General features: G+C 44.1%; 1 protein-coding gene across 11 annotated transcripts in view; it reads left to right on the forward strand.

Moving 5' to 3' along the window:
- Positions 1 to 27,609, forward strand: part of LOC136845024 (longitudinals lacking protein, isoforms H/M/V-like) — a 345,912-nt gene that overhangs the window by 21,147 nt on the left and 297,156 nt on the right. For all 11 annotated transcript variants that reach the window (XR_010855043.1, XM_067114714.1, XM_067114706.1 and 8 more), the window contains one exon: positions 556 to 762. Coding sequence is in view for 10 of the 11 variants with exons in the window: in XM_067114714.1 (XP_066970815.1) it covers positions 556 to 762 (207 nt within the window). In the remaining variant the exon portion in view is untranslated. The remainder of the gene's footprint in view (positions 1 to 555; positions 763 to 27,609) is intronic.

Consider the following 27,609-nt stretch of genomic DNA (forward strand, 5'->3'; position numbering starts at 1 on the left):
AAACATGCAGTCTTAAGAGTGACTGCCCACCTTTAGCCAACCCTCATATTTTTGTTCCTGGGCTGGAAGAAAACTGGGGTTCAAAGCAGGTTGACAACCAAGCCTCACGCGTACCAGCAGATAAACCAAAATGCCACCGATTCCTTGGATTACAATTTTGTTTGTTTTTACTGGTTTCCAGCTGGCGCCAGAAGATTTATTCTTATGTTAAGACCACAGGTTTGTTAGCTATGAAAAATACAAACTAATTTTGTCATTTTTCATCCAACCTATCACTCGCACTACAATCTCTCTTCTCCCAGCCCTGCTTATTTATTGGACTTCATAGTTCAAACTGCATATAAAATGAGTCAGTTGACTGCAGGGTACCTGTGAATACATGAAGTGCATGCTCAGGATTACTAGGACTCTTTCTTTGTGTCATTTAGTGACTGCAGCTTGTTGGATATGTGAAGAGCAGGAATGTTTGCTATATACAGTATATGAGTGATGAGTATGTATAAAAGATTTTTTTTTTTAAATTAAGATTTTTATCCACATGTCAATTTTTTTCAGACAATATCAGATGACAGTGCAGTTAAAGAAGAAGTGTCCATTGATAATGACGATCTTCAAGAAACGTCATTTGAGTTCAGTCATCAGGATGTGGATATAGAAAATAATAGTGGCATAAAAGATTTAGTCAATTTAGAACTTCCCATTGGTTTCAGCTCTCCTTCAGAACCCTTTGATTCTCAAGCAGGACCTTCAGGTTTGCAGATAGTAAGTGATTATTGTTTCATTAAGTTTGGGGGTGGGGGGGGGAGGGTGTGTGACATTTCATGACATTACAAAGTTTATAAGTGGGTTTTTCTTTATGTGCATTCACACTGTGTAGAAAATAGATTTAATGACAGGTTGCAGAAACACATAAAATGAAAGCTTTATGGCCTAGACACTGAGCTTGACTTTGGCAACAGTTGCAATCCCTATCACCTAACTCTCCAAAAAATATAAAAATTCAAGCCATTATCGATTTGTTAATAATGTACTTGACACTGGCTGTGGTTGGTAAATAAGTGGAAAAATAAAATTTTGAAGAAATGAGCATGTATGCCCTCTAAAGATTTGTGATTTTTCCTTTATGGTTAATTGATTGAATATGCCAGTCGATGTTTCTAGGTTTTCTAGGTAAGTAAAAAATTAGATGAATTTAGAAAGATCCTGATGAGTAGGCTGCCCCATTTTAAATTTTTACATTAGTATTTTCTTAAGAAAAAAATTCTGGCAAGACCAAGCTAGTGGGACAGAAGCATTATTGAAAGTAAGCAAAGTACTTCATGTTAGATCTGCTTTGAAAATTTGTGCCAAACCTACCCCAATCTGTAACTGATTCTTTTTCACTGGCACATACCAGACTGATATAGAGCATACTGTAGTTACAAGTATTACTATGTAAGTGCTTTAGATCAAAGGGACCTCAGCGGTAATATCATACATATCCTAAACAGTACAATATGTGCTTTTGTAAATTCCAGGAAATGTTTCTCAGATAGGACCTAGGTTTTATGATACTGCATTTTTATTTTTTATAGCAAGGTTTCCAATTTTTAGCACCCATATAATATCAAATAAAAATCCAGAATTGATGTAGATCTCTGGCAGGTTACCATGAGTGAGTTAGAGTGAGTTACTTCAGATAAAGTGAGTAGTTGCCTCAGTGACCCCCAGCAGCTTGCTTTTGTTGCTGGTCATGTCAATGTGAAGAAGGACTTGTACCTTGAAACCTGAAGATCCCTACTATCATTCACAATTTGATTTTTTAATATTGTTTTGTGTATCAAGTTTTTGCTACCCAGCTGCCTTCTTACGTTTCTCCATTATATGCTGTTCAGCAAAACCAGTCTTCTCCATGATCCCAATGAGGGTAGAAATGTGACTTAGTAGTTCCATCAAGTTACATGTGACAGTTATAATCCAGCTCCAAAGAATTTTCGGGAGCTTTTCTTGTGCAAATTGTCCACATTAACTGAATGGTTTACATCAGAGATCTGCTTCAAGTCCTTATCTTTTTGACCTGATAATGGATATGCTATCTCAAGGAATAAGAGATTAATCCCCCTGGTGCATGTCGTTTGCTGATGACATCATGTTGTGCAGCACCAACAGAGGGGTAGTGGAGTCAAAACTAGAGCAGTGGAGGAAGGTACTGGAAGACAGAGGATTGAAGATGAGTTGGAAGAAGACTGAATACCTAAGTTTTAATGAGGATCAAGACTCCGAGATTGGTATGGAAGGGATGAGATGGAACTGAGTAGAAAAATTTAGGTATCTTGGTTGAACAGTGGCTGATGATGGAAATTTGGAAGTAGAAATAACACAGAGTGCAGGGTGCAGGCTGGATGGAAAAATTGGGGAAAGATGTCACGTCTTGTGCGACCGCAGAATCAACATAAAGGTTAAAGGCAGAATGTATAAGACAGTAGTGAGACCAGCTTTGATGGATGGAGCAGAAACATGGCCAGTAAAGAGAGTGCAAGAGAAGAAATTGGATGCGGCAGAGACGAAGATGCTCAGGTGGATGTGTGGAGTAACAAAAATGGACAGGATCCAAAATGAAAGAATAAGAGGAACCACTAAAGTCGTAGAACTATCAAAGAAGGCCCAGGAAAGAAGTCTGCAATGGTATGGCCATGTGATGAGAAGGGATGAGACATATGTAGGGAGGAGAGTGATGCAGATGGAGGTGCATGGTGGGAGAGCAAGAGGAAGACCGAAGTTAAGGTACATGGATGTAGTTAGAGAAGACCTGAGAGACAAACAATTGTCAGAGGATGATGTGTTTGACTGAGCCAGGTTGAGGAAAGCTGTCAGAAGCATTGACCCCACATAGAAGTGGGAAAAGATGCAGAGAAAGAAGATCATCTTGTGCAAATTTTGGGTGAAGATGAAATCCAGAGGATATGGGCTATTTAATTTGCTGAATGGAAATATACTGCTACAGTTCTGGTAGGCGTTCTAGGCTGTGATGGAAGGCAACATATTGAGAGTTGAGTTTTTAAGTCAGACAACTTGACTATCCCTCTGTAGACAGGTCAGAGATGTGTGGAATTGCTATATTCTCCTTGTGTATGCTTTCTTTTTTCTGTCTTTAACTCTTCAGCTGAAAATCCTTATGGACAGAGAGTCAACAGACTATAAACCCAAGAGAGCTCCAAAGGGCAGTCAGCCTGCAGAGAGACACAAATTATAGGAAAAGGTAATAAATAGACAAATATGAGGGAATAGAAAATAAAACTGATACACCAGATTTCAGGAGACATCAGCAGAAAGCAGGATTGAATTTGCTCCTTGCTTGAATATTTGGAAATCTCAGCCTGCTATGAGAGACAGGTTAAAGGAAAAAATGTTACAAAGAAAATATGATAGGGCACAAAATAAAACCATACACCTTAATTCAGGAGACATCAGCAGAATGAATTTGCTCCTCGTTTAAACATTTAGAACTCAGAAGGCTCCACACCTGCTTTAGGCAAACCATTCCACATTTTGGCTGTAGCCAAAATAAATCTCCCGGCCAACTGAGTAGTATTAAAACATGATAGAAAATGACACAATGTTTGTAGCAGCAGCCTGCCTAGTGTTGTGGTAAAAAAAAAAAAAACTAGATCAGGTAAGGAAGAGTTCAGAGGATGTTTGTTGTAGTAGTGCGTTTTATGAAACAAGCGCAGTGACCTCACTTTACGTCTATGCTACAAGTCAACACTAAGAGTCTAAGATAAGAATCAGCACCCGAAGACCACGCTGGATTCGATTTAATTTCATTCCCTTTGATGATGAAGACGGTAATCCTTCTAAAGCCCGATTTAGCACACAAAAAAATGGTACTTTCTTTTGTACGTTTTGGAAAAAAATGCTACATTTTTGGTACAAACTCATTTCTGTGAGCGGCAACACTGGAGCCATTACCTCTGTTTGGTCCAAAGTGAACGGTTCACGTCGTTACCAGTGCTCCGAAAAAATTCACCTTTTTTCTCTTGTTTTAGTATCGAGGATTATGGAAACATCAAAAATAGCAAGATAAGTGCTCAATATTAACAAAACAGTTGAAAGTTTTAGTTTTAAACTTTTAGAATTTATATAATTTGTGTATTAAAGCCCGAACCCGCTCGTTGATCGCCAGCCTACCTAGCCTTGTAAAGCGCGATTGTTACGTACTTCGTGAAACGCAAAATTGTTTTAGGTAACTAAATGTTTTAACTAAAAGAATGTCTCCACAACTTACTATTATGGAAAATCCTTTCAGATTATACGATGTCTACAATAATCTAGGCAGTAAGTGAGAATAATTCAGACTAGATTAATAGTGGATGTTGTCGGTAGCCCATGTACATCCTTGGATTACGTATCCTAAATGGCCAAGCTTAGAACGAGAACCCTAGGATTAGAAAATAACAATATCTGGGCTAAGTAAGTCGATAGCCTAACAATGAGACTACATATTAGTATAAATTTTTTCCCTTTTATATAAGCCAGTGCACTTTAGCATGAGCTAAATCGACGACTAGCTTAGGCATTACCTTATATCAAGTTAAGTGGTACCTTTCATGAAACATCCCATTTCTAGACTAAATTCTTAGCCTAGACCATATCAATTTGGATTAGTTACAATAATCTGTGCTGGGGATGAGATGTAACCTAGCCTTAATACTACATACCAAGGGTAGACTAATTTGTGTTTTGTTTATGTAACCCATACACTTAAGTGCGTGAATAACATCCAGACTAGGCAGCAGCCTAGATTAAAGTAAGTTATAACCTGGTTATAAGGTTTCACAAATAAGGTTACACAGTAGTGGGATACTGTTTTATATAAACCAAAATAGCCTAGGATTGGAAATAAACAACAAACTGCTAGACAAATATTGAATAATTATAAGGTTATAATAAAGGGATTTTGACGTAAGGAAAATCTATTTCTGGAGAGGGACCGTGTCACTCCGTGAAAAGTCCATTCAGCACTTATTTCTAGGTAATTCCATGTTAGATACCAGAGAAAGCTAAATGAAAATGCTGAGCATTACCCCAGAGTGAGCTCCATCAGATGGAGTTGTGTATGGGAAAGGGTGAACTACAAAACACTGAACCTTATCCTATAGAGATCCCAAAGTCAAAAGTCCCACAGGAGGTGCTGGGCATAAACCCATGCACCACTCGCTGACAGCAATAAAACACCATGAGCATCACCTACCCAGAATGATGTTACTATGGGAGGGACATGACACATGATGGAGGTGGAGCCAGGTGACACGGTCCCCTCTCCAGAAATAGATTTTTCCTTCATCAAAATCCCTTTTCTGGATTGGGTCCCGTGTCACCCGGTGAAAAATTAACAGAGAAATAAATATCATTCTTAAACTAAAGAGATAATAATTCTAAGGGGAACAGAAGACCGAAGGTCCAAAAAGAAATTTTTTAATCACTAGTAACAATAACAATAATGTACAAATGAAACTGATGTTAGCTTAAAATTAACATGACAATATGAAAAATATACATAAACAAAATAATTATACAATATTGAAAACCTTATAACTTAAATGTGTCATTTGTATTAAACATATAGATAACACAGTTAGGTGAGAAGTCAAGGCAAGCCTGAATTGAAATGACCGTAAGGGGATAACTGAGGCAGTGGAGGAGGAAAATGACTAGGAATCAGAAAGGGAACCAGAGGGAGGAACAACGCTCTGCCGCTGACTGCTATATTCAAGAGCTTTAAGGATTTCAAATAGTGGCGTTTGAAAACCAAGGGTGACTTCAACCGGTGTACCTGGTAAGATCCGTGAAATTCAAGTGTAATGAAAGTAATTAATGGAGGTGGCCAGCCCCAATATCATGAACCTGGGACTGAGTCAGGTTAGCCTGCTTGATAAAGTAAAGGATCTGTTGTCTAATAGCAGACATAGAGAGATTACCCCCTCCTTCCCCTGATACAAAGAGAGGCCCAGAAGATGTGGAGAGGACCTGTCTAAATAAGCCCAAAGTATGAATCCGGGCACAGGGACAGGTCTCCTGAGGCAGGGGAGAATTTTCCAAGGCGGATCTTTCATTTTTGGCCAGGAAGGTAGGGTGAGGAATCAGCAAACTCTCCCCTGATGGAAGGAAGCTTGACGTGGTTGGGCTCCCTAGAGGAGTGCGCGGACAGCTCTGAAATTCTAGCACCGGGTTGAAGCACTTAAGAACAACGCTTTCCCCTCAACAAGGAAAGGTAGGGGCAAGACTGATTATCGATATTCGAGGCTAACTTCAACATCGCCATTTAAAAACCAGGAAACCGTATGTGGACGGATTACTGGCCTCAGACGTGTACATGCTTTAGGGCTGGAAGAAAAGTAAGGGTCTGTGAGGTCAATTTTAAACCATACAAGAACATCTTTTTCGTAGTTTCACTTGACTGTAGTAACAGTACTAGCGTGCTAAACCCCTTCAAACAGTGATCTAAAAAGGAGATTGCTAAATTTATGGTCATTACTGTAGCCTCAGATTCTCTCAAAAAGAGTGCTAGTTTCTTAATTGCTGAGTCGTACTGACGAAGAGTGGAGACCCGCTTATCTGATTCCAAGAACATGGTATTGACAGGATCAACGTTAGCATCCCTTTGAGCCGCAAACTTCATAAAGTCCACAAAGCCAGGGCACTTTGGATTTTTGAGGAAGCTGACACAGTCTGAGTTTGTACTACTTGTGTTAGTTTCGGACTGGGGATTCGGATGTGGCGAAGTTTCAGTTCTAGCAGAAGAGGAAACCAGCTGCTCTTTGGCCAGTAGGGAGCCACTAGAGCTACTTGACCCTTGAATGTCCTCAGTTTGTGAAGGACCTTTAACAACAAGTTCACTGGAGGGAGCAGATAGATCACCTTCCACCTGTTCCAATCCAATGACATTGCGTCCGTGAAAAGAGCTTGAGGGTCCAGGTTGGGAGCTACTTAGAATGAGGAGCTTGCTGTTTGAGGTTTGGTTAACAAATCTACCTCCAGACCCGGAACTTGTTGCAGATCCAATTGAACTAGCTCCCTGTCTAGGGACCAATTCACTCAGGAGTTGTCCTGATAGAGAATCTGCTACGACGTTCCGGACCCCTGCTGCAAGATGGGTGGCAGATAGTGCCACTTCTGTTCTGCATGCCAAGGAGAAAAGTGCAATCATTACCTGGTTAATCCGCTCGATTTTGAACCTCCTGTTTATGCAGTGGACTACCGTGGCACTGTCCAGAAATCAGTCTTATGAATCTTCTGGGGGAAGAAGCTTCAAGGTAAGGAAGACCGCCATGGCTCAGAACGTTTATATGGAATCATGGAACATGAGGGACTGGTCCCTGTACTTCTTGGTGTTGAGAATATCCTCCCACGCTAGGGAGGCGCCTGTGTGGATAACCGACCACTGAGGAGGAAATTGAAGGGGACTGGACTTGGACAGCTCTTGACAGTCGACCAGCCGGAGTCGCTTCAAGATGTGAGGGATCAGGAGACACCTTGTCCTGAGACTGATATTTGCCCGACTGGCCACACTCTGTGATATCTTCAGCTTCTCACTTTCAGCAACTGGTCTGTCACCGGTTAACTGAAGGGAGCCCACACCTTCTTGGGTCCGCCGAGAGGCCCTTTGGATTTGAGAAACTGCTCTGGTTGGATCTGGCTATCTCCTTCCCTCTTGGGAGGAGGAAGAGAAAGCTTGTGAGAATTAGATCCCACTGGATTCTAGCTACATTGAAAACAACTGTTCGAACCAGGCGGGACTTCTCCCTGTTTACACGAAAGCCCAAGGATTCTAGAAAGTCGACCACCACGGATGTAACTCTCCGGCATTCCTCGACGCTGGATGCCCAGATGATCCAGTCGTCGAGATACGCGGCCAGCGTAATCCCTTGAGACCGGAGTTGTTGTACGACCGTGTCTGTCAACTTGGTAAAAATCCTTGGGGCTATGTTGAGGCCGAAAGGCATCACCTTGAAGGAATATGCCTGCCTTCCGAGCCTGAACCCCAGAAAGGGGGAGAACCTTCTCGCAACCGGGACGTGATAATCACAGGCGTCGGAAAGATCTAGGAGAGGTGGTTATGGCTCCACGTGGGCAGTAGGGTCCGAACTTGGGAGACAGTAAGCATCCGAACTTGTCGCAGTAAACGAATGTAGGAATTGACGGACAAGTCCTAATTACTCTCTGTTTGTCGTGGAACCCTTCTTGGGAACACTGAAGCATTGCCTTGGAACTTCAGAAACCTCACTTTCCTTATAGCCTGTTTCTGTAGGAGATCCTCCACAAAGTCCTCGAGATCCTTGGTTGTAGCCTGATAAAACTTGACTGGTGGAGGGGGATTGTTGATCCAACTCCAGCCTAGGCCCTTGGAAACTATACTCTGAGCCCAGGGACAGAAGGTCCACTGTGCTCGTAAATGGTACAGCCTCCCGCCACAGGATGTATGTCATCGGGTCCTGTGTTTGTTTCCTCTGGAGCCTCTACCTCCCTGTTCCTGGGAGAGGATGGCTCCTCTTCCCCTAGCTAAGCCAATGGGCTATTGCCTCTGGTTGGATTGTCTGATAAATTTCCCCCTGACTTCATATGCAGGATTGAAAGGGGAAGAGACATAGGAGGTAGCAGCCAAAGACTGATGCGCCGGGTTCACCAGGACATACTGAGGTGGGAGGATGGGAGGAAGAGGTCGAAGGCTGACCTGTAGCGAAACCTGAACCAAGCGGACTGAGCTGGAAGACGCTTTGAAATGTTTAAATTTTACTGACTTGTGGGAGGGCCGGTAAGATCAAATTGTTTGTAAGGTGACCCCAACGTGAACGGAGACTCTGATTGACCCTAGCTGCCTCAGATAAGACTGCATCAACTTTCCTTGTGGAAGATTAGCTCCCCAGATCGAACTCTTAAGAAAGTTTATTTGTTCATGCCGAACTGTGGCTGCTGAAAAGATGTGTTTCCCAGCAGGCCAGCTGGGCAGTCATAAAGTCAAACAGGTCTTGTTGAAAACTCGCCAAGAGAGATTTTGTCAAGACTTGGAATAATGGATCTTCCCTATAAACCAAAGAAGTTGCTTCCGCTAAAGCCAAAGAGTTCAAAGACCTGGCGAGCCTTTCCTTAGTATCAGCCTCTGTTTTCAAGAGCGTCTCCGGGATCTTAGGGAGCTGCCTACTGAACAGATCAGAGCGCAGTCTGGGCCGGGCCGCAGTCAACGTGAAACGCATTAGGCCCTCCAGAATTCGGTGCTCTCCGGAAAGACGAGATGTCGGGTCCGCTCGGAGATGAGGAAGGGGTTTACCTTCGCTGCTTTCCGGGACTAGTCAGGAGGCCACTAAAGTGCAAGGGAGAAGGAGAACATCACTGAGAGTGAACATAGTGAACACTCCCTTAGCTGGTGTAAGCTTAGTGTTCACTCTGTAAGGGTCCTCATCAAATGACGACTGCTTGGTCCCTAGGATAGATAACCGCCTCCCTTAGGGACTTAGACAAATCTAGAACAAACTCCTCCTTCAGCCTGGCAAACCCAGTGTAGGGAGATGTGTCAGGTCCCGGAGGATAGGGATCTCCAACCTTTCCACTCTCCTCGTGCCCAAACCCTCTATGGTAAGAGTACCTTCGCACTGGAGCATAAAGGGCCAGCGCCAAGGATTCCCAGCAGATCAAAGGGAGGGAGAGAGTGGTAGAACGAGAACCTTGTTGTGATTCCACCTTTCTCCGAAAGAGACTGAAAAGAAGAGCAAGACACCAGACAGCTTGTTGCCCACCGCTCGATCTTCTCTCAAACCTCACACGATTCTTTTCCAGAAATTGTTCAAAGAAATGAAACGTGATCCAAAGAAGGAAGAGGGGGAACTACCTGACGGACTGGAGGCCCGCTTGGGGACCCGGAAGGGGAGGCTGCATTGTCGACCGGAACGGGCTCGCTGTTCGTGTCACGGAGGGACCCCATATCGGGCTCGTCGTGGAGTAGGTAAGGTTTTCTTTTTAACGGACTTCACCTTCGGGGCAATAGACCCAGACGTGCCCGTAAGGTATGAAGATTTAGAGAAGCCTTTAAAAGAAGCAACAGAGGAAGAAGGAGAGCTAAACAGTGGAGAACCTGCCTCACTTACCCCTCTTACCTGCTTGATGTTCGGATAATGCTCGAGACTCAAGGTCGGAGATCGAAGTTCACAAGGTTTTCTGGAATGCCGCTTCAGGAGCCGAACTGGCCTGGAGAGGCTGGGTCAACTCCCGAATCCCGGCAATCAACGGAGCAGCAACATCGTCGATGACCGATGCTGTGATCCAGGCGCCGGGAAAAAGGACATTGCAAACGTCCTTCGAGAGTATGTAGGGATTGCCAGCTCCTACGCCATACGGCCGCTAACCCAGACTTTTAAGGGCCTGGAAGCGGCATCACGGTGGACGGCGGTCAGCCTGCCGGAAGAAAAACATTATTGCGTTTGGATCGGGCGGGGAATCGGTAATATGTAAACATTACAGTTGGCTAAGAAGGAAAGATGCATGATCACCTACCGAATCATCGATAGCCTGCTTGTAAAGAGCGTAGCAAACATCACATCCGTCAGGGTGCCAAACAATAAGATCCCCACGTGGACCGCACATCCGAGGTGAGACCGAACTGCGGGCCGCTGGCCTGATGGAGGTTCATGGAGCACCCTTCTTCTTGGCAGCCGCATTTCACCTGTAAGAGTATGAGATTATGAGTACACTGTGTAAGGTGCCGAGAAGGTCGAGCAAATACAGTATTAAACAAAGCTAGAAACCAGCCGAATGATCCGGGAGGTAACCGGCAAAAAAATTCATACAAACAAAACAAAATAAATAATAAAATAATAAATAAAACAAAATAAATTTACCGAACTAGCCGGAGTAACATGCCTTAAAGTAAGTGACGGATACAAATGAATACCGGGAAGGTTAAACTGTCCGAGAGTTATTATTCCTGGCAACTAAAAATATGAAACTAGCGATAACGAAGACCGATAAATAGAACTACCGGAGCCGGAAGCAAGGGAACGCGCCCGATAGAAGACAGTAGTTAGCTAAGGGCAGGGAACGCTGCGTCCAACACGAAGACAGTCAGGCGGAAAGCTCTAACTGGCAAACTAATAGTGGACTGAACCGGAGTGTCGCCAATTTAAACGTACACGAGATGTGTATGAAGGGGAGGAATGAAACCCGAGGAAGAACTGAAAATGAACGATCAGAGAGTGGGAATGCATTAACTGGCGTTCCGTGTCCTCCCGCCCACTCGCTGACTGAGTCGTTACCCAGCAAACGCGAGAGAAGCAGGAGAGGAACAGGAACAACCTCCATGGGGGAAGGGGGAACAGGGAGATAAAGATGGCCAAAGATGGTGGACGGGAGAGGGGGAAGCCCTCCCGGCCACCAACAGTCCCAGGAGGGAGAGTAAATTGGTAAAGTCACGGACCGTACCAAGGAGAGGCCAAACAATGCAGAGGAAGGGGGCATAAGCTATAGGTTGTAAGGAAGGAATGTTTCTACCAAACCTTGATAAGTTAACAAGATTGAAAACAAATCATGGGAAGAGAGAGCACTGGAGGAGGAGGGGGGGAAAGGGTGGGTCGGCAACCAAAACTGAAACTAACCTTAAGTAAAGACTAACTAGGGTAGGCTACATAGAAGCCCCTCGCCATCCCAGAAGCTTAACCAAGAGGCTCATTAGCCTACTAAAGCCTAAACAGGAGAGGGAAGCAACATGAGATCCCCGTTATTTCAGTTTAAACGAGGGGCTTATTAGCCCACGCAAAAGCCAAACAGGGAAGGGAACATAAAAGGAGAAGACCCTAGTAAAACTTAAGGAAAGCGCCGTGATTGGAAAAACGAACACAAACCTTATGAAGGGTATGAACTAAAAAAGAATGGACATCTCCCTTTTTTCATGGAAAAAAGGGGGGGCAATAGCCTAACGCCCCAAAAAGGAAAACCAAAGCTAACAACCAACCCATAAAAAAAGGATAAAATAAAAACATAACAAAACAAAACAAGAGGAGGACCATACCCAACACGATGTGGACGTGAAGGGAAATGGCTGCCTCGTACCAAAAGAAATATCCATAATAATCATCAAATATCAAATGCATCCGAACACTGGGTTAAAGATAGAACAAAAACTTAAAGGTACTAACGAAATAAATTCCCAGAAGCTAAGAGAAGAGAAGGGCAAAAATAAGGCATGTTAATGAATTGATAAAAGGCGAATAGGCTCGAGGGGGAAGCCCGACGCCTAAACACCAGCCCTCATCTCGAAGCAAAGGGAAACAAACGTTAATCAATCAAAATCACTAATTAGACCTCATGAAAAGGAAAATTATCCTAAACACGAAGAGGAACCGTGAGAAAGATCGAAACAGGGCTTACCCAAGATCACTTAACCACTTACGGAGGTCACGTGGAGGTCACGAGGAGAGATCGAGACGATATAAATCCCTTTAATTATTAAACTAAAGGGGAAATAAGGAGCCCCAATCGGTCAACTAAAAAAACGAAATACTGGTACTCAACTTAGGTGACGAAAGACCTTGTGAGGAAGCCTGGTAATGATGCAAAAAGGCACAAGATTAAAAAAGCACAACGAAAATGTGTGACCGAAGGTGCTTTCATGGAAATGGAATGCAAGCATGTGTTTTGTGTGCTGTCCGCGAGGTGCAAGGGTTTGTAATGGCACCTTCCTGTGGACTTTGACTTTGGGATCTCTGTAGGATAAGGTTCCGTTTTTGTAGTTCACTCCTTTCCATACACGACTCCATCTGATGGAGCTCGCCTGGGGTAGTAAACTCCAGCATTTCATTTAGCTTCTCTGGTATCTAGCAACGGAATTAATGAAATAAGTGCTGAATGGACTTTTTTCACCGGGTGACACGGGACCCGATCCAGAAATCTGATTAGACAATACCCTATACCAGGTTAAGAAAGAACAAATAAGCCTAGGGTTATACATAAACAGTATCCTAGCCTAAATAAAATCACCTATACTAGGTTAATGAACAAATAAGCCTAGGGTTATACATAAACAGTATCCTAGCCTAAATAAATAACCTAGTTTGTCTCCGACTCGCAACATATCTGTAAGGTTACATGCTAGTAGGGTCTGTGTAGCCTATATCCTTAAAGTTGACATAACCAGAACAGGCAGTAGCCTAACCATATTAAGTAGGAACCCCTTATAAGGAATATCCTGTACTATTAGCTCCAAAACAGGATGGCCTAATATCAAATGAAAAGTAGTCTCATTACAAAACAGAAAACATATAAGAGAATTATTTTCTGTAAAGTTTATATCTTTTTAAGTTATGAATAAGCCTAGAATAGGTTAAGCAAGAACCTTCTGAGAAATCCTTTCAGCTTAATGATTAAACTAGAATCATTACCCCAAGCTATACAAAACAGTAGTTTGGGTTAGTCAAACAAATTAGTTCATAGCAGTTAGTCTGAATGGCATGACAATTGGAATTAAAAATTTCACTTGGTCATTGCAAAAGGACTAGCAGTGTATAAGTAATACAGCCATGTACAGGTATCAAAACTAACCTAAACCCTAGAAGGGTTAACATAGTTATTTAATTAAATATATTAAAACCGTACAATTGTAACTTCAAATTAACCTGTAATATGAAACTATATGAGGAACTACAGAAGTGTCCTCATTTAAAACAGTTATACTAACTAGCTTCTGAAAACAACTTACGAGCATCTACTGGCTATCGTCGCCATTAGCAGGATCCTCAGTCTGGCACGCCCCTGGCAGCAAGTTTTATGACTAAACAGCTCCTTTTTAAGCTGTCTCAGTGGGGCCTAGGTTCAGTAGGGGTGGGGAAGGGGGATATTCCGGCAGAACTCCTCGCAGCAGGTATTTAACCCTTCCTCTGAACAACATTAATGTGTGGGCCAAAACCCACAATATCAGTCGCCAATAATTCTCCCAGGTTAAATCTGTGGAGGAAGTTAGAGGAATCTTAACATGGAGTCTACATTCTTATTTAAAAATATGGAGTAAACATTGCCATCGAATGGCCCTGCTGAACCCAGAAGGCTCAGGGACATAAATTTAAGCTAGCCATGGAAGAAACCTCACAGAAGGAATTCTATTCCTCATGTGCAGCTATCATTGCTGAATAGGATCTTTCCCCCAAAAGGAATACTGGGATCCACCTAACTCAGACTGAAATGTCTACTTTTTGGAAAGGTATAGTAACTTCTTGCTCCAGGACCTCTGCCCTCATTAACAGGCAGCTAGTTTAGTTGCTGAAGCTCAGATTGCACAAGCTCCCAAAAGGGAACATAGCTTATGGCAAGCTCCCCAAAAAGTGATACATGTTTATGGCAAGCTCTCAAAAGGGGTAGCATTTGCAGCAAGTCTCCCAAAAAGGGATACACAGTGTGCACCATTTGACTGCCCTAAAGAAAATTGAGTTTTTTACGAATAGAACTTCTACCTGGCAGTTATATATATATATTTAATCCCTGTCGAACCGGCAGATTTTTCAAAAACTGCAAGTAACCGGGCCGGATGGTAGGTGTTCGATTAGGTGGTTAACAACTTACCGGTGGTACTTGGAATCATTCCGCTGGTTCCTCAGATCATCTCTGCCGTTGGACTCACAACATCGTTGTTGGTCCATCATCGGTTTTTCGCTTGTTTCCTAGGTCGCTGTGATTGGACTTATAATTGGTGACGATATTGACCTTTTTTGATTGGCAATCGCCAGGCTTGTTTTTCTGTTTATTCTTTTGATGGTTTTGGATAAGATATCTGAATTCTAAGTATTTTCGAAAGTGTGTGTGAATGAGGAATGAAGGCGAGGTTACCAAAGCTTCGTGAACCTCACTCTGTTTAGGTGCAGGGGTTCATGGTGCTCTGATAAAAGATGTAAAGAATGCGAGGGTTTGGATGAAAAGAAATGGATGGAAATGAAACGCTATGTGCGTAAATTAGAAAATGGATGTTAAGGAGGGCTTCTAAATCTAAAATCTAGGTCTGTGGCGATGTTAGCTTAGACATTTCCTTTAACCTCTTCTATTCCTAAATCACCCTAGAAGTAGAACATTCTCTCTGAGGTGTGGTAGCCCTGCTCCTTGTACAGGAGCCAGTTGCTGTTAATGACCCTCAGTATACAGATGGTTGCCGAGATGCAAGAATCCAGCAGGATCAGCTTGCAGCTTTGAAGGAAGGTAAGAGTGCAAGTGAAGTTAGTGATAGTGTTTGTGTAAGTGCAGTGGAGGTGGCGACTGATCGACCCTGTCATGCCCCTAGATCTAGACCTCTACCAAGCTCCCAGGACCAAGGGAGAAGGTACGTCGACGATCGTAAGGGGGTGAGAGGGACGATCCTCGTCAGCCGTCGCTTCAAGCAGTCCTGTTGCTCTTTCCCGGTTGCTTATGACCGCCACGGAAAGGCGTGTCGAGGCTTGTGTCTTCTCCGAAATTCCCAAGACGCGATGGCAGTATGAGGAGTCGAGGCTCACCAAAAAAGAAGATGGCTGTTGCAGCAAGCGGAACAGCCTCGCTCTCGCTCTCCCTTCGCAGGTGCATGAGTGGCCGTGAATCTTTTTCCTTCCGACGACGACCGAACGTCGCTTCCAGCCGGGGGTCGTAAGACCTTTAACGAATTTTCTCTGCAAGTTGTATGGAGGAAGGCTGAGATTCTCTTCAGGTTCCGGAGAACTCTCGAGAGAACCATCTCTTCTTCCAGCTTGGCTCGACAACCTTCTCCCTCGAACTGGCAATGCAGCAGCTGCAAAATCCTCGCGACCCGCCATGGTACAATTGGCTTCACTAGTACAAGCCTTTAGCCATCCTCCCCCCCAGTCGGACAGACGTAAGGACTCCAAGTTGCCAGTGAAGAGATCAAGAAGGGAGACGCCTGCTAAGGTTTCTTCTGTGAGTAAGGGGGAACTGGATTCCTCTCCCTTCGAGTCCACAGGGGCGTAGTTCTAGTGAAGGATCTAAAAGATCTTCTCTTTCGCCCAAGCAAAGCCTCAGGGTTCTCTCCGATGCTCGACTCTCGCTCCGCCTCTAAGCCACAGGAATTATCTTCCGCCGGAAGCATTCTTCCTTTGTTCGACACGACGACCTAATTTCGGCTCCTCCAGGAAGGAAAGAACGCCAGAATTCCCTTCTCGACGCCAGGACGCATCCACCTCTCGACGTCAGGACACATCCAGTTCTCGGCGCCAGGACGCATCCAACGCTCGACGCCAGGATGCATCCAGCTCTCGATACCAGGACGCAACCAGCTCTCGACATCAGGACGCATCAAGTGCTGTTTGTCAGGACGAATTAGCTCGCTTCGGTGATCACACACGACGATCAGACGTCTCTCAAGCAATGGGCAAGTTAGAGAAAGAGACGGAGTTGGAGAATTCATGACTTAGAAGATGTTTCAGAGGACGAAGATAAACCTCTAATGCGGCTGATGATTATAAGGTTGTCTCTCGCCTCTCCTGGAACTATATGGGGAGGGAGTTTACTGCTGCCTGCTCTCCTCAGTCCCAGTTCCAGGAAGACCGAAGAAGCAGTCAGCTGCCATTAAAATGAAACTGTCCATTTCAGCAAAGAAGGCTCTGACCAGGATTGATAACTGCTTCTAAGGAGCGGAGACAAGCAGTTAAGTCCACCTTCTCGCTCCCACCAGCTAGGCTTGCTTCGGCGGGCATGTGGAAAAGGAGACTGGAGAAGCCTTGGGGTGGGAGTCCCTGCCTCCCAGGGGACTTCTGGCATAGTAGACCTGCCTCAGGAGACATGCCCTTAATTCAGCCAAGGTGATGTGGTCGATGACAGAACTAGACCATCTCATTAAAGGAATTTTTAGATCTTTTGAAGTGTTTAGTTTTTTAGACTGGGCTCTTGGAATTCTATCCAAGAAAACAGAAACTATTCAGGCAACAGGAATTGAAGACCTGACCAGTATTATGGCGTGTATGGATAAGGCTCTGAGGGATGGAGCAAAATGAGAGTTGGCTTCACTATTTACTGCAGGTATTTTGAGGAAGAGGGCTTTGTTATGCTCCTTCATGACCAAATCTGCTACAGTCGTACAGAAGGCAGAGCTCCTATACGCCCCCCTCTCGGAGCTTCTATTTCCGGAGTCCCTGGTCAGGGATATTTCCCAGACTCTGTCGCAAAAGGCTACTCAAGATCTGCTTACTCGCTCGGCGAGGAAGTTTCTACCGGCAATTCCTTCAGCTGCTAAGAAGGAGGAGAAGAAGGTTCAGCAGCCCTTTCGGGGTAGAGTTCCATCTAGAACGGAATTCAGAGGAAGAAGGCAAGAAACAGGCGGTAGAGCGAACAGAAGGACGTTTAGAACTTGCTCTAGGAATTGAAAACAAGTCCTCCAGACAGCAGTGGGGCAAGGCTGTCACACTTTTGGCAGGCCTGGGAAGCAAGAGGGGCGGACACCTGGTCCCTCTCAGTCATCAAGGAAGGGTACAAGATTCCCTTTATGGGAAAACCGCCACTTTCAACAACACCACGAGCCCTAGTGGCTCAGTACTCGAACGCTATGAAACAAGAGGCACTCCTGAATCCAGTAGACCAGATGTTGGAGAAAGGAACGATAGAACCAGTTTTGGAACTAGGATCCCCAGGGTTCTACAATCGCTCGTCTCAAAGCCCGTTGTCAGGTGGATGGAGACCGGTCCTGATGCTAAAGTACTGAAATGATCAGAAAAGACCAGTTTACTATGGAGACGTACCTAGACGGTGCTGGCAGCAGTCCACCCAGGGACTGGACGGTATCTCTGGACCCAGGACGCTACTTTCATATCCCCATCCACCCGACCAAGGAAGTTTCTGTTTGTAATCCAGGACAAGTGCTTCCAATTCAAAGCCTTGCTTCGCCTCTGCACAGCCCTCAAGTGTTCACCAGGTAATGACAAACGCATGGATGGTTTTTCTCATCGAGGGGATAAGAGTATCCTATACCTAGACGCACTGGTTGATAAGGTCGCAGTCGAAGAACAGGTGTCTGGAGGACGTACGCAAGACGTTTCTGATGGCCCAGGACCTGGGTCTCATCATCAACGGAGAAGTCCCAGACCGAGCCGAGTCAGACGATTCTTTATTTGGGGATAGTTCTGACTCAGCTCGCGGGCTTCTCCTCCCAAGAAAGGCAACCAAGTGCCTCGAGAAGATCTGTATCTGGAGACAGGCGCTCTCAAGTAGGGAGTGGATGAGTTTGCTGGGCACCCTCCTCGCCGAGAAGTTTGTCTCTCTGGGAAGGTTGCATCTCAGACCTCTTGCAACACTTCCTTTCTGACAGGGAATCAGAGGACCTATTTTCCTTCCACATTCCAGCAGAGATCAAGAAGCATCTGAGTTGGTGGCTGGATTCACAATCTTAGGGAAGGAATTTCCCACGCAGGAAGAACCCAGACCAGTGTTGTTCTCAGACGCTTCTGAGCCGGGATGGGGAGCAACACTCGAGAACAAGGGAGGTTCAGGCTCTTGGGAAGAGGGATAGATCGGATGGCACATCAACAGGAAAGAGTTGATGGCCATTCGGTTAGGATTGGAAAGCCTTCAAGAATCTTGTCGCTGGGAGAGGAAGAGAAGTGAATTCCGACAGCACCACGGCTCTAGCGTACATCAGGAAGCAAGGAGGGACTCATTCTCTGTCACTTTACGAAACAGCAAGAGAGCTCCTTCTGTGGGCAAAAGACCACGGAGTGGAGCTGTTGGACAAGATTTTGCAGGCAGAAGAATGTAAGAGCAGACATGCTCAGCAGGAAAGGGCAAGTTCTGCCCACAGAATGGCCTCCTCAATCTTCAAGTTTGCCAGATGGAGATTATGGGGAGGCCTTCACAGACCTCTTCGCCTCCAGCCAGAACATCAAGAGACCTCAACCACTGCCAGCAACCGACAGAGAAGCATAGCAGTAGACGCCTTCTTGATGGACTGGACGGGATAGACGCTTATGCCCTCCGCTCAAGATTATCAATCTAGTCGCCAAGAAATTCCCGCTCCTCATTCAGGAGAATGACCCTGGTAGCTCCTTTTTGGCCAGCAAGAGAATGGTCTACAGAGGTGTTGGAGATGTTGTGATTTTCCGAGAAGTCTTCCTCCAAGTCCAAGGCTTCTCAGACAGCCCCACTTCGAGAGGTATCATCAAAACCCCCTCGCTCTTCAACTGACTGCATTCAGACTATCGAAAAGCTTGTCAGAGCGAGAGGATTTTCAGCACAAGCTGCGAGAGCTATCGCCAGAGCGAGGAGGGTCTCTTCACAGAGAGTTTACCAATCAAAGTGGAAAACCTTTAGATCTTAGTGTAAGCAGCATAAGGTTTCCTCAACCACTACCTGTGAGCCAGGATAGCTGATTTTCTGTCCTCAGGCAAGATCTTGTTGGGCTGCATCCACCATACTTTGAGGATACAGAAGTTTGCTTTCTACGGTCTTTAGGCACAGAGGCATAGATTTGTCGCAAGATAGAGACTTGAAGGATCTTTTAAAGTCATTTGAAACGACAAAGCAGACTTTGAGACCCCCGTCCTGGAATTTGGATGTGGTTTTGAAGTTCTTGTGCAGCAGGAAGTTCGAACCCATCTCTCAAGCAACCCTGAGAGACGTAACGAAGAAAACTCTGTTCCTGTTGGCCTGCTACAGCAAAAAAATAAGAGATTCAGCGACAGAAGCAAGTGCAGGCTTCAATCGTGAATGGAGCAGTTTGTGCATGCCAACTCGCTAAGAATGAGAACCCATCCAAACTCCTGGCCGGGACGCTGAGGTTCCTAACTCACTGATTTAGTGGGCCAAGAGGAGAGACTCCTCTGTCCAGTTAGGAGCCCTGCTGGCATATATTTCTAGGACAAAGGACTTAAGAGAGGTTCATCCAGTTCTTGTGGTGTTCAGTGAAGGATCCAAGAAAGTCCCTCTCCTCGAAGAATGCTGCTATCACTTTTTGAGGAGACGTATAAGAGAAGTCACCTTTATGAAGAGGAGACCTTGGTTTGTTAGCAGAAGGCTCACTAAGTAAGATTATTGCAACATCTCTGGCATATCGGAAGAATATGTCGTTAAGCAAATAATGGATGCTGCATTGGAGAAGCGACTTGTTTTCGCTTCTCATTAATTTCAGAGAGGTAAGAGTCGACTATGACATGTTACACCTTGGGCCCATATGTAGCCACGGCCGGTATTGCAAAGGAGCACACCTGCCTCAACCCAACTTTTGTGTGGGATACCTGTAATTGGGTTGGTGTTTATGGCTGTCTGAGGAAGCCTTGTGGGGAAACAGCAACCCCAGTCTAGCTAGATAGTGGGATATCTAGTCTACAAGGTTAGGTGGTTAGGTTGGAGGTGTCACAGGTAATAAAAGGGGGAATAGGTAAAGCAGAAGTCTAGTCATTACTGTTGGTCTCACTCGGTTGACAGACTCTATTGAGTTGTCACAGGCCTCACCTGGCTGGCACTCCTAAGGGAAAGCACCAAGAGGCAGGAACCTTGAAGTCAGCCACCTTAGCAGGTAAGGAATCAAGGTGATTACCTTACGACTTATAGCGTTGTTTCCTTAAATCCATGTTGGCTGTCTTTCACCCTCCAAATGTGTGTGAATCAGCTATATATATAAAACTGCTAGGTAAGCTCTATCTGTAAAATGAAGTTTTTATGATAAAACAAAGTTTTATAATACTTACCTGGCAGTTATATATAGTATTTTAAAGCCCACCCTCAGAGACAGGTCGCAAGAGATGATCTGAGAACTGAAAATGAATGATTCCAAGTACCAATTCGTATGGGTTGTTAACCACCCACCAACATCAACACCAAGCGTTGCCGCTGAGTTTTGGAAAATCTGCCGTTCGACAGGGATTAAGCTATATATATATAATCAAGCAGGAAGTATTCATAAAACTTGTTTTATCATAAAACTTCATTTTATTGACCTGTACCCCCAAAAAGGGATACAGTTTGCAAGCTCCCCAAAAGGGATACATGTGCCTGGTGCAACATTGGATCAAGTTCTGTAAGGAAATTGAATTTTTATACACCTGTACCCCAAAGGATACACAGTTTGCAGCAAGCTCCCCGTGGGCATGTTAGTTTGCAACATTTGGATCAGTTCTGTATGAAATTGAATATTTGTTATTGACCTGTACCCCAAAGGGATACACAGTTTGCAGCAAGCCTCAAAAAGGGGGTACACAGTTTGCTACATTTGATCAGTTCTGTAAGGAAATTGAATTTTTATTATTGACCTGTACCCCAAAAGGGATACATTAGTTTGCAGCAAGTTCCAAAAGGGATACACAGTTTGGCAAGCATTTGATCAGTCTTCTGTAAGGAAATCTGAATTTTTATTATTGACCTGTACCCCAAAAGATACACAGTTTGCAGCAAAGCCCCCAAAAAGGGGTACAGTTTGCGAATATCTGACTGTGCCCTGTAAGGAAACTGAATTTTTACGACCTGCACCCATAAAGGGATACACAGTTTGCGTGTTTCCAAAAAGGGATACACTGTTTGTCGCGAGTTCTAAAAGGGATATACAGTTTGTTTCATTTGGTCAATTCTGTAAGGAAATTGAGTACCATCAAAGAATGGCACATATAAGGGACATGAAGCATGATTCTGAAAGCAAAGTCAGTCAGTCATAATACACTATGTAAAAGTACTATGGTCTGTAACCTAAAAGTGAGATACAAATGCCGCCAAACAAGGTCTGATTTAGACTCACTAGAAAGAATAATGGGGCCAGTTTGGAATATAGAACTTCAGATCAAAACATAATAGGGGCTCCAACATTCTCCCTGATGATAATGGCAACCTTGTGACACCCTCTTAGTAATTTTCTTCCCAACAGCAAGTAGGTAATTAATGAGAGAAAACTATGATCGGGTTGTAAATGTAGAATTTACAAACAGCAGCATTCCTACAGAAACAAAACTGCACCATCCTCACCTGACTTGGAGAAACCACTAACAGAAATGGTTTTCTTACTCAGCTTTATAGTTTTAAACTAATGAAATCACTCCTACCAGGTCAATGAAAAATGGATCTCTACTGCCTTTTTGAATTAGACCCAAGTTGTTCACCAAGTAGCCTCATCAGAATTTTATGCTAGGCTCCGAATTTCAGCATTATAACCTCTACCACCTTGCTGGGAAGTTGCCATCTAAAGCTCAGAACATCCTATGATAATTTTTACAGTTGAGGCCAAGCTGCAGGAGAACCCAATGGAAAGCACCTTTGACTTCCTAGAATGGCACGTGAAACAGTGACGGAAGTATTGGAGAGCTCCATCAAATCACTCTCCAGTGTCACTGTATTGTTACATTCTAACCCCCTTCTGTAAGGACCTGTTAGAGGAATCTGTTGTGGCTCAACTCGATGAGCATTTACCAACAGAATTTTACAGTGTACGCTCTTCAGAAAAGAGGAACTAAGAAACAAAAGAACCCAAAATTTCCCTTAATCTAACCCCAAAAAAAGGCTCACTTTGATAAAATCAAGTAAGCCTTCAGTCACCCCAAAATTTTCCTCAAAAAACAGTTAGGTGGTCAGAAGGGACAAATTCCCTGCAAAGGGACAACAGCAACTTCAAGGCCATCCTTTTTCACAAGGTCCAAAAACCATCCCATAGGGGGAAAAAGGGAAAAGCAACACCTGGAATGTCTATCAAAGGTGAAGGCAGAGGAGGAGGCAGATACCAAGAGGAATTATATTGGTTGGGAGTCGGCTTCGATGACATCACAGACAATGTAAAGCTCAGGGGACAGAAACTTGTCATGCTTCACCGCATGTCTCTTCAGTGTCCCCTGCATGACCATCCAAAGAAGAGTGATCTTTCAACCAATCGACATTGAATCAGCACAATGTTGGGCCGAAGTTTTGATGATTACCGTTGTCTAAGTACATTGAATCATTTCATAAAAAGGCTCTGGCAGTTTCTGGACTGAAAGATGCACACTGGTACATCCTCAGCCTGCTCCTTCCTAAGGTCCTAATAAGAAAGATACGAGATTCAAAGTCATGTCCTTCAAGCAAACATTAACAAGAATATTTATGGTCAAACTAGCAACGGTATTCATTCGAGAACCCAAACAAAAGAGTGCTTGAAAAATCCTAAGAGCAATGGTCAACAGACTAAAGTACAGTCAAAATATTTGATGGCAACTGGCAAACATCTTGCCTCATGCCCAGCAGACGCCAGTGGCTGACTGGTGTTGGGAATCCTTTCACGCCTGTTGTCTCTCCCATCATATCAAAACAGAATAAGGCAAGTCCTCGTGCACTCCTTGCACAAACAGTTTCCTAGATGCAGGAATCTCAGAAATCCATGATGGGCCTGCAGTTCTCGCTAGTACAGATCCAATACATAAATTGCAATCAGTGTGAACAATTCTGCTATCGATGCAACAAAAAAGATGCGAGACAGACCTCATCAAGGGATAAAAAGAGTTAGGAGATACTTCGCCTTAAATTTGGAAGGAATTCAGGAAACAGGTCACCCTGACTCTCCATCTGTATGAGTGACAAACTCACAGATGCCTCAAGTGACAGGTTGGGAGGACATTAAGATTGTCAGTGGCAGGAGGCAGATCAGCCACTTCAGGAATTGTTATATCAAGTTCTTGGAGCCGATGGCTGTCTTTTTTGTCTCTCAAAAACTCAAACCTCCAGAAGAGAGAGAACATAACCAATAAATATCCTACGCCAAGAGGTCTGACTACATTCACCTCGCCTCACGCGACGTTAGCCATCCTTCGGATGGCGCAAGCAAGGAATTGGCACATGTCTGCAGTTCACCTCACAGACTCTCTATCAAGGAAAAAACGATAAAGCCCTGACAGAGTGGATGTGTTGACAACCACTCTTTCTCAAATACAGCTAAATACAAGCTCCACAACCGGAAGTGGACTCCATTTGCCACATACTAGAATCACAACCTGATGTATGTCTCCAAACTCTGACAGTCAAGCAACAGCAAGAGATGCCTTCCCAAGACTGGAACAAAGGAAGGACAAAATTTTTTCTCCATTGTCCCAGATTTCAAAGGTTGGCAAACATCTCAGCACACAAAGATGCGCTTCTAACCTTCATAGGAATAGTGTACTTAATAGTCTCAAATTGACAATCAGGCATTGGTTCCTATTACCTCAACAACTGACAAAGAGATCAATTCTACTCTGTCGTCCGCTGTTCTATCCCAGATAGTAGGATGGAAAGTCTCTCCCCATTCAAGCCGACCTTCACGTATAGATTTTTAAAAATATCTATCGTAATAATTACTCTCTCAACATTGCTATAGTACTAAAGTAAAATTATGGACTTCTATCCAGCATTACCTATTCCATAGGAAGATATGGTTAGATTATATTCATACTGAGAGCCCATTTGAGATTTCTATATAGAAACTTATTTTTCTTATATACCCTTTGAAGACAGATGCCTTGTGGTTACAAATATCTATGACATACAAGGCTGCACACGGAACTCCTTGCTTTTAAGGATTCGGGATTGACTCCAGTATAGAAGGTCACTTCCTTCCGCAGTCTTGCTCTACAAAGGCCCACTCCGAAAGGCTTCCAATTTCTTGGTCCCTGAGAAGGTGTCAGACTTCTATCAGCCCCCTCAGTTCAGTGGACCCAATACAACCACAACGCATTGCGGCTATAAAAGGTGATCTTGATTACATTAGCATCAGGAGTCATACAGTGAACTGGGCTCTTAGATGGGATCGATGCATCATGCAAATAGCTGACCATCAATTATTATTGTCCCCTGGGCTCCATCATTCCTGGCCAAGAATATGAATCGTATAAAAAGGGAAACTTATCTTATAAGAAAATTCAATTTCTAGCAGACAGGACAGTACGCCCAGTTCAAGCGCTTAAGGTTCACCTAGAAGTCACGGCAAACACCCCAGAAAGTCCTATTTTCCTGCACCCTAGCACAAACCAACCACTCTCCCTACAAAGACTGAGAATGTTTGTAGTGTTTTCTCATTAAAAAGGGAAATCCACACACTTTCCATAGGTCACATGATGTTAGAAAAGCAAGTACACCTTTGGCCTTCTTCAGAAATGTCTCTTTCAAAGAAGTCTCCAGATGTATAGGGTGGTCATCAGTTAAATCATTGCCACATGACTACGCTGTGTATCAGTAGGTGGCATAGTTAGTCTTAACCCCTAGGTGCTGTGGCAGAAAACCAGGGGTCATATTGACGGTGAGTGTGCTAACTTATCGCTGGGAGATGGGTGACAGTACTACAACAAAACCCAGCATGCTTAGGTAAGCCACTGTAGAACTACATCCTAAAACATAAGTTCGTGCATAGTTTCTTGTTCCTTGGTATCAAAACCTGAAAAGTATTTGGAATAAAGAATGAGACTTGAACTCTGTGGCTTGACCTTGGACTGGAAATGTTATTTCCTTTGGGGTGTTGGTATTAAAAAGCGAGAGCTTAAGCCTTTTTTCGTCACCTGTCAATTTCTTTTGTAAAGCTCCTTTGAGGACGAAACAGTGACTACCCTATCAAAAAACAGGTTTTGACTTAGGAAAAACTTATTTTTGGTAGTCACTGTTGAGTCCTCAAAACCCTCCCACTCTTCTGACGAAAGGCATGGGATTTGGGGCAAAGGGATCAACCTGCATTGACCAACAGAGAGTAATGGCCTCGGTCTTTTAACGCCTGGTTGTAAAACAAGAGGGCGGATGCGCATGCACAATAGTCACTTCTCTTCTTGCAGGTTAATTGACTTTAAGTGTTCGTTCAGCTTTACGAAGATAAGGAGTGCCTCTTATCTTTAAGTCCATTATATACTCCATCATGTGTTATAATGTTAATCATTACTTAATAATACCTGGCCAAAAGACCAACTAAATTAGAAGAGAATTCTTTGATATTAGTTTGGTCACCATGGAGCTCTGGTAGACCATGGAAGGTAACTCCTTTGAGGACTCAACAGCAACTACCAAAAATAGGTTTTTCCTATGTCAAAACCTGTTTTTTCTAGCTTTATGACTAAATTAACAGAAACTAGAGATAAGAATAGTAGTAATAGTGCTGTAGATACTAATTGTTCTTTTTCAGCCCCCCTGCCTGTTCCAGAACCAGCCCTAACGGGTGCTGGGCCATGGAGAACTGCAACCCGAAGGAGGACCCGCTGGCCCCCGGCAGAGCAGGCAGTGTTGGCAGCAGATTTCCCTTCCCTCTAAAACCGTAAGTTCTAAGGTGGGTTTAGAATTAGGAATCACTCAGAAGGGTGGGAATTCTAATTTAGGAAGTATTCAGGAAAAGTAGTTGAACGTGGTCTTCTTTGGGTTCAAGTTTGGTTGGGGTCTCTATTGTTTAGGTCTCTCATTTAGATCAATCGTTGGTCTTGTTTCCTGCTTCGTGCTCTGTGCAACAAAGGTTTCCAGATCCGTGGAGGGTCTTTCAGATTTGGTTTCTGATGTATCTGGTTCTGAATTTTTGTTTTCCTTGAATACTCCTTCTTCGAAGGTTCCTTTTCCTTTGGGGATTTTAAAATTTTCTGCCTTGCGACATGGTGGTAATTTAAGGATCGAGTTTTTCCAATATTCATGATCATGTCTTAAAGAATTTTTCTGATGTGATAGTGTCTATCAAGATTATCAGGAGCAGGGGGAACAGAACCAGTCTATTTTCTTCAAAATCTATATTCTTCGCGGGTCGCTACGAATTTTCCCATTTTTCCCTTTTTCTTCTAAGCCTTCTTCCATTGTCTTTCAATCTTTCTTTTTCGGTCCGCTTTGACATCCTGTTTTGGCTTTTTAACTCAGCAGAGCAAGGCTTTCTGGCTTTAAACCCTGTATATTAGAGCTTCAGCGCTCTCTCTTCGTGTTATGGGAAGGGGTACCTTTACGACCCATCGTTTTTACTTACCTTGTAAATCCGTAGTTTCTGTGATCCGGGTCGCAGTTGCTTCAGGTGTTTAGTGGAGGCATCAGTAACCTTATTCATTCTTACGGTTCCTAATAGCAACGCATCCTCCGCGATTCTGCGCGGATGCCACGGCAGTCGGCGTATTCACGGCGCCAGCTCAGTATCAGCACCATAGTTTCCTAACTGTACGTATCCTCCACGATTCTTGCGGATGCTACGCAGTCGGCGATTCGCGCCAGCATTCAGTGTATCAGTACCATAGTTTGTGCAGCCTTTCCATTCTCCAGATAGCTGGCACCGTTTCTCTGTTACCTTCGTTCGTACTTGGCAACTTCCCCTTCAATACTCCTTTATTCGGTCTGGTTGGGACCTTTTCTCCATCTGTCCAACGCCGCGCGGTGCTCCGGTTACCCGAAAGTGTGGCTTCTTCCTTCTTTCCTCCTTTGGCTTCTTCTTTCTCAACTCTTCCGCAGGTTTTCCTGTTCTCCGCCTAGCATCCATGTTGGTTCAGGTTGATTCCAGTCTTCAGTTCCAGATTCTATTCTCATGCGGTTTTGATACATCCGATTTGAGTGGTTCAGGTGTTGCGGCATCTCGCCTTTGTGAGGGGCGTGGATCCACCAGTGCCATGCGTCATCCCCGCAGGTGCGGGTTTGCGCAACCTACTTTGGTGCCTCCAGTAATGCTCAGTGATTGATACATCAGTGTGTCTGTCTCACCCACCCAGGTGT

Source organism: Macrobrachium rosenbergii, chromosome 13 (genome assembly GCF_040412425.1).
Source record: "Macrobrachium rosenbergii isolate ZJJX-2024 chromosome 13, ASM4041242v1, whole genome shotgun sequence".
In the NCBI taxonomy this organism is placed as follows: domain Eukaryota; kingdom Metazoa; phylum Arthropoda; class Malacostraca; order Decapoda; family Palaemonidae; genus Macrobrachium; species Macrobrachium rosenbergii.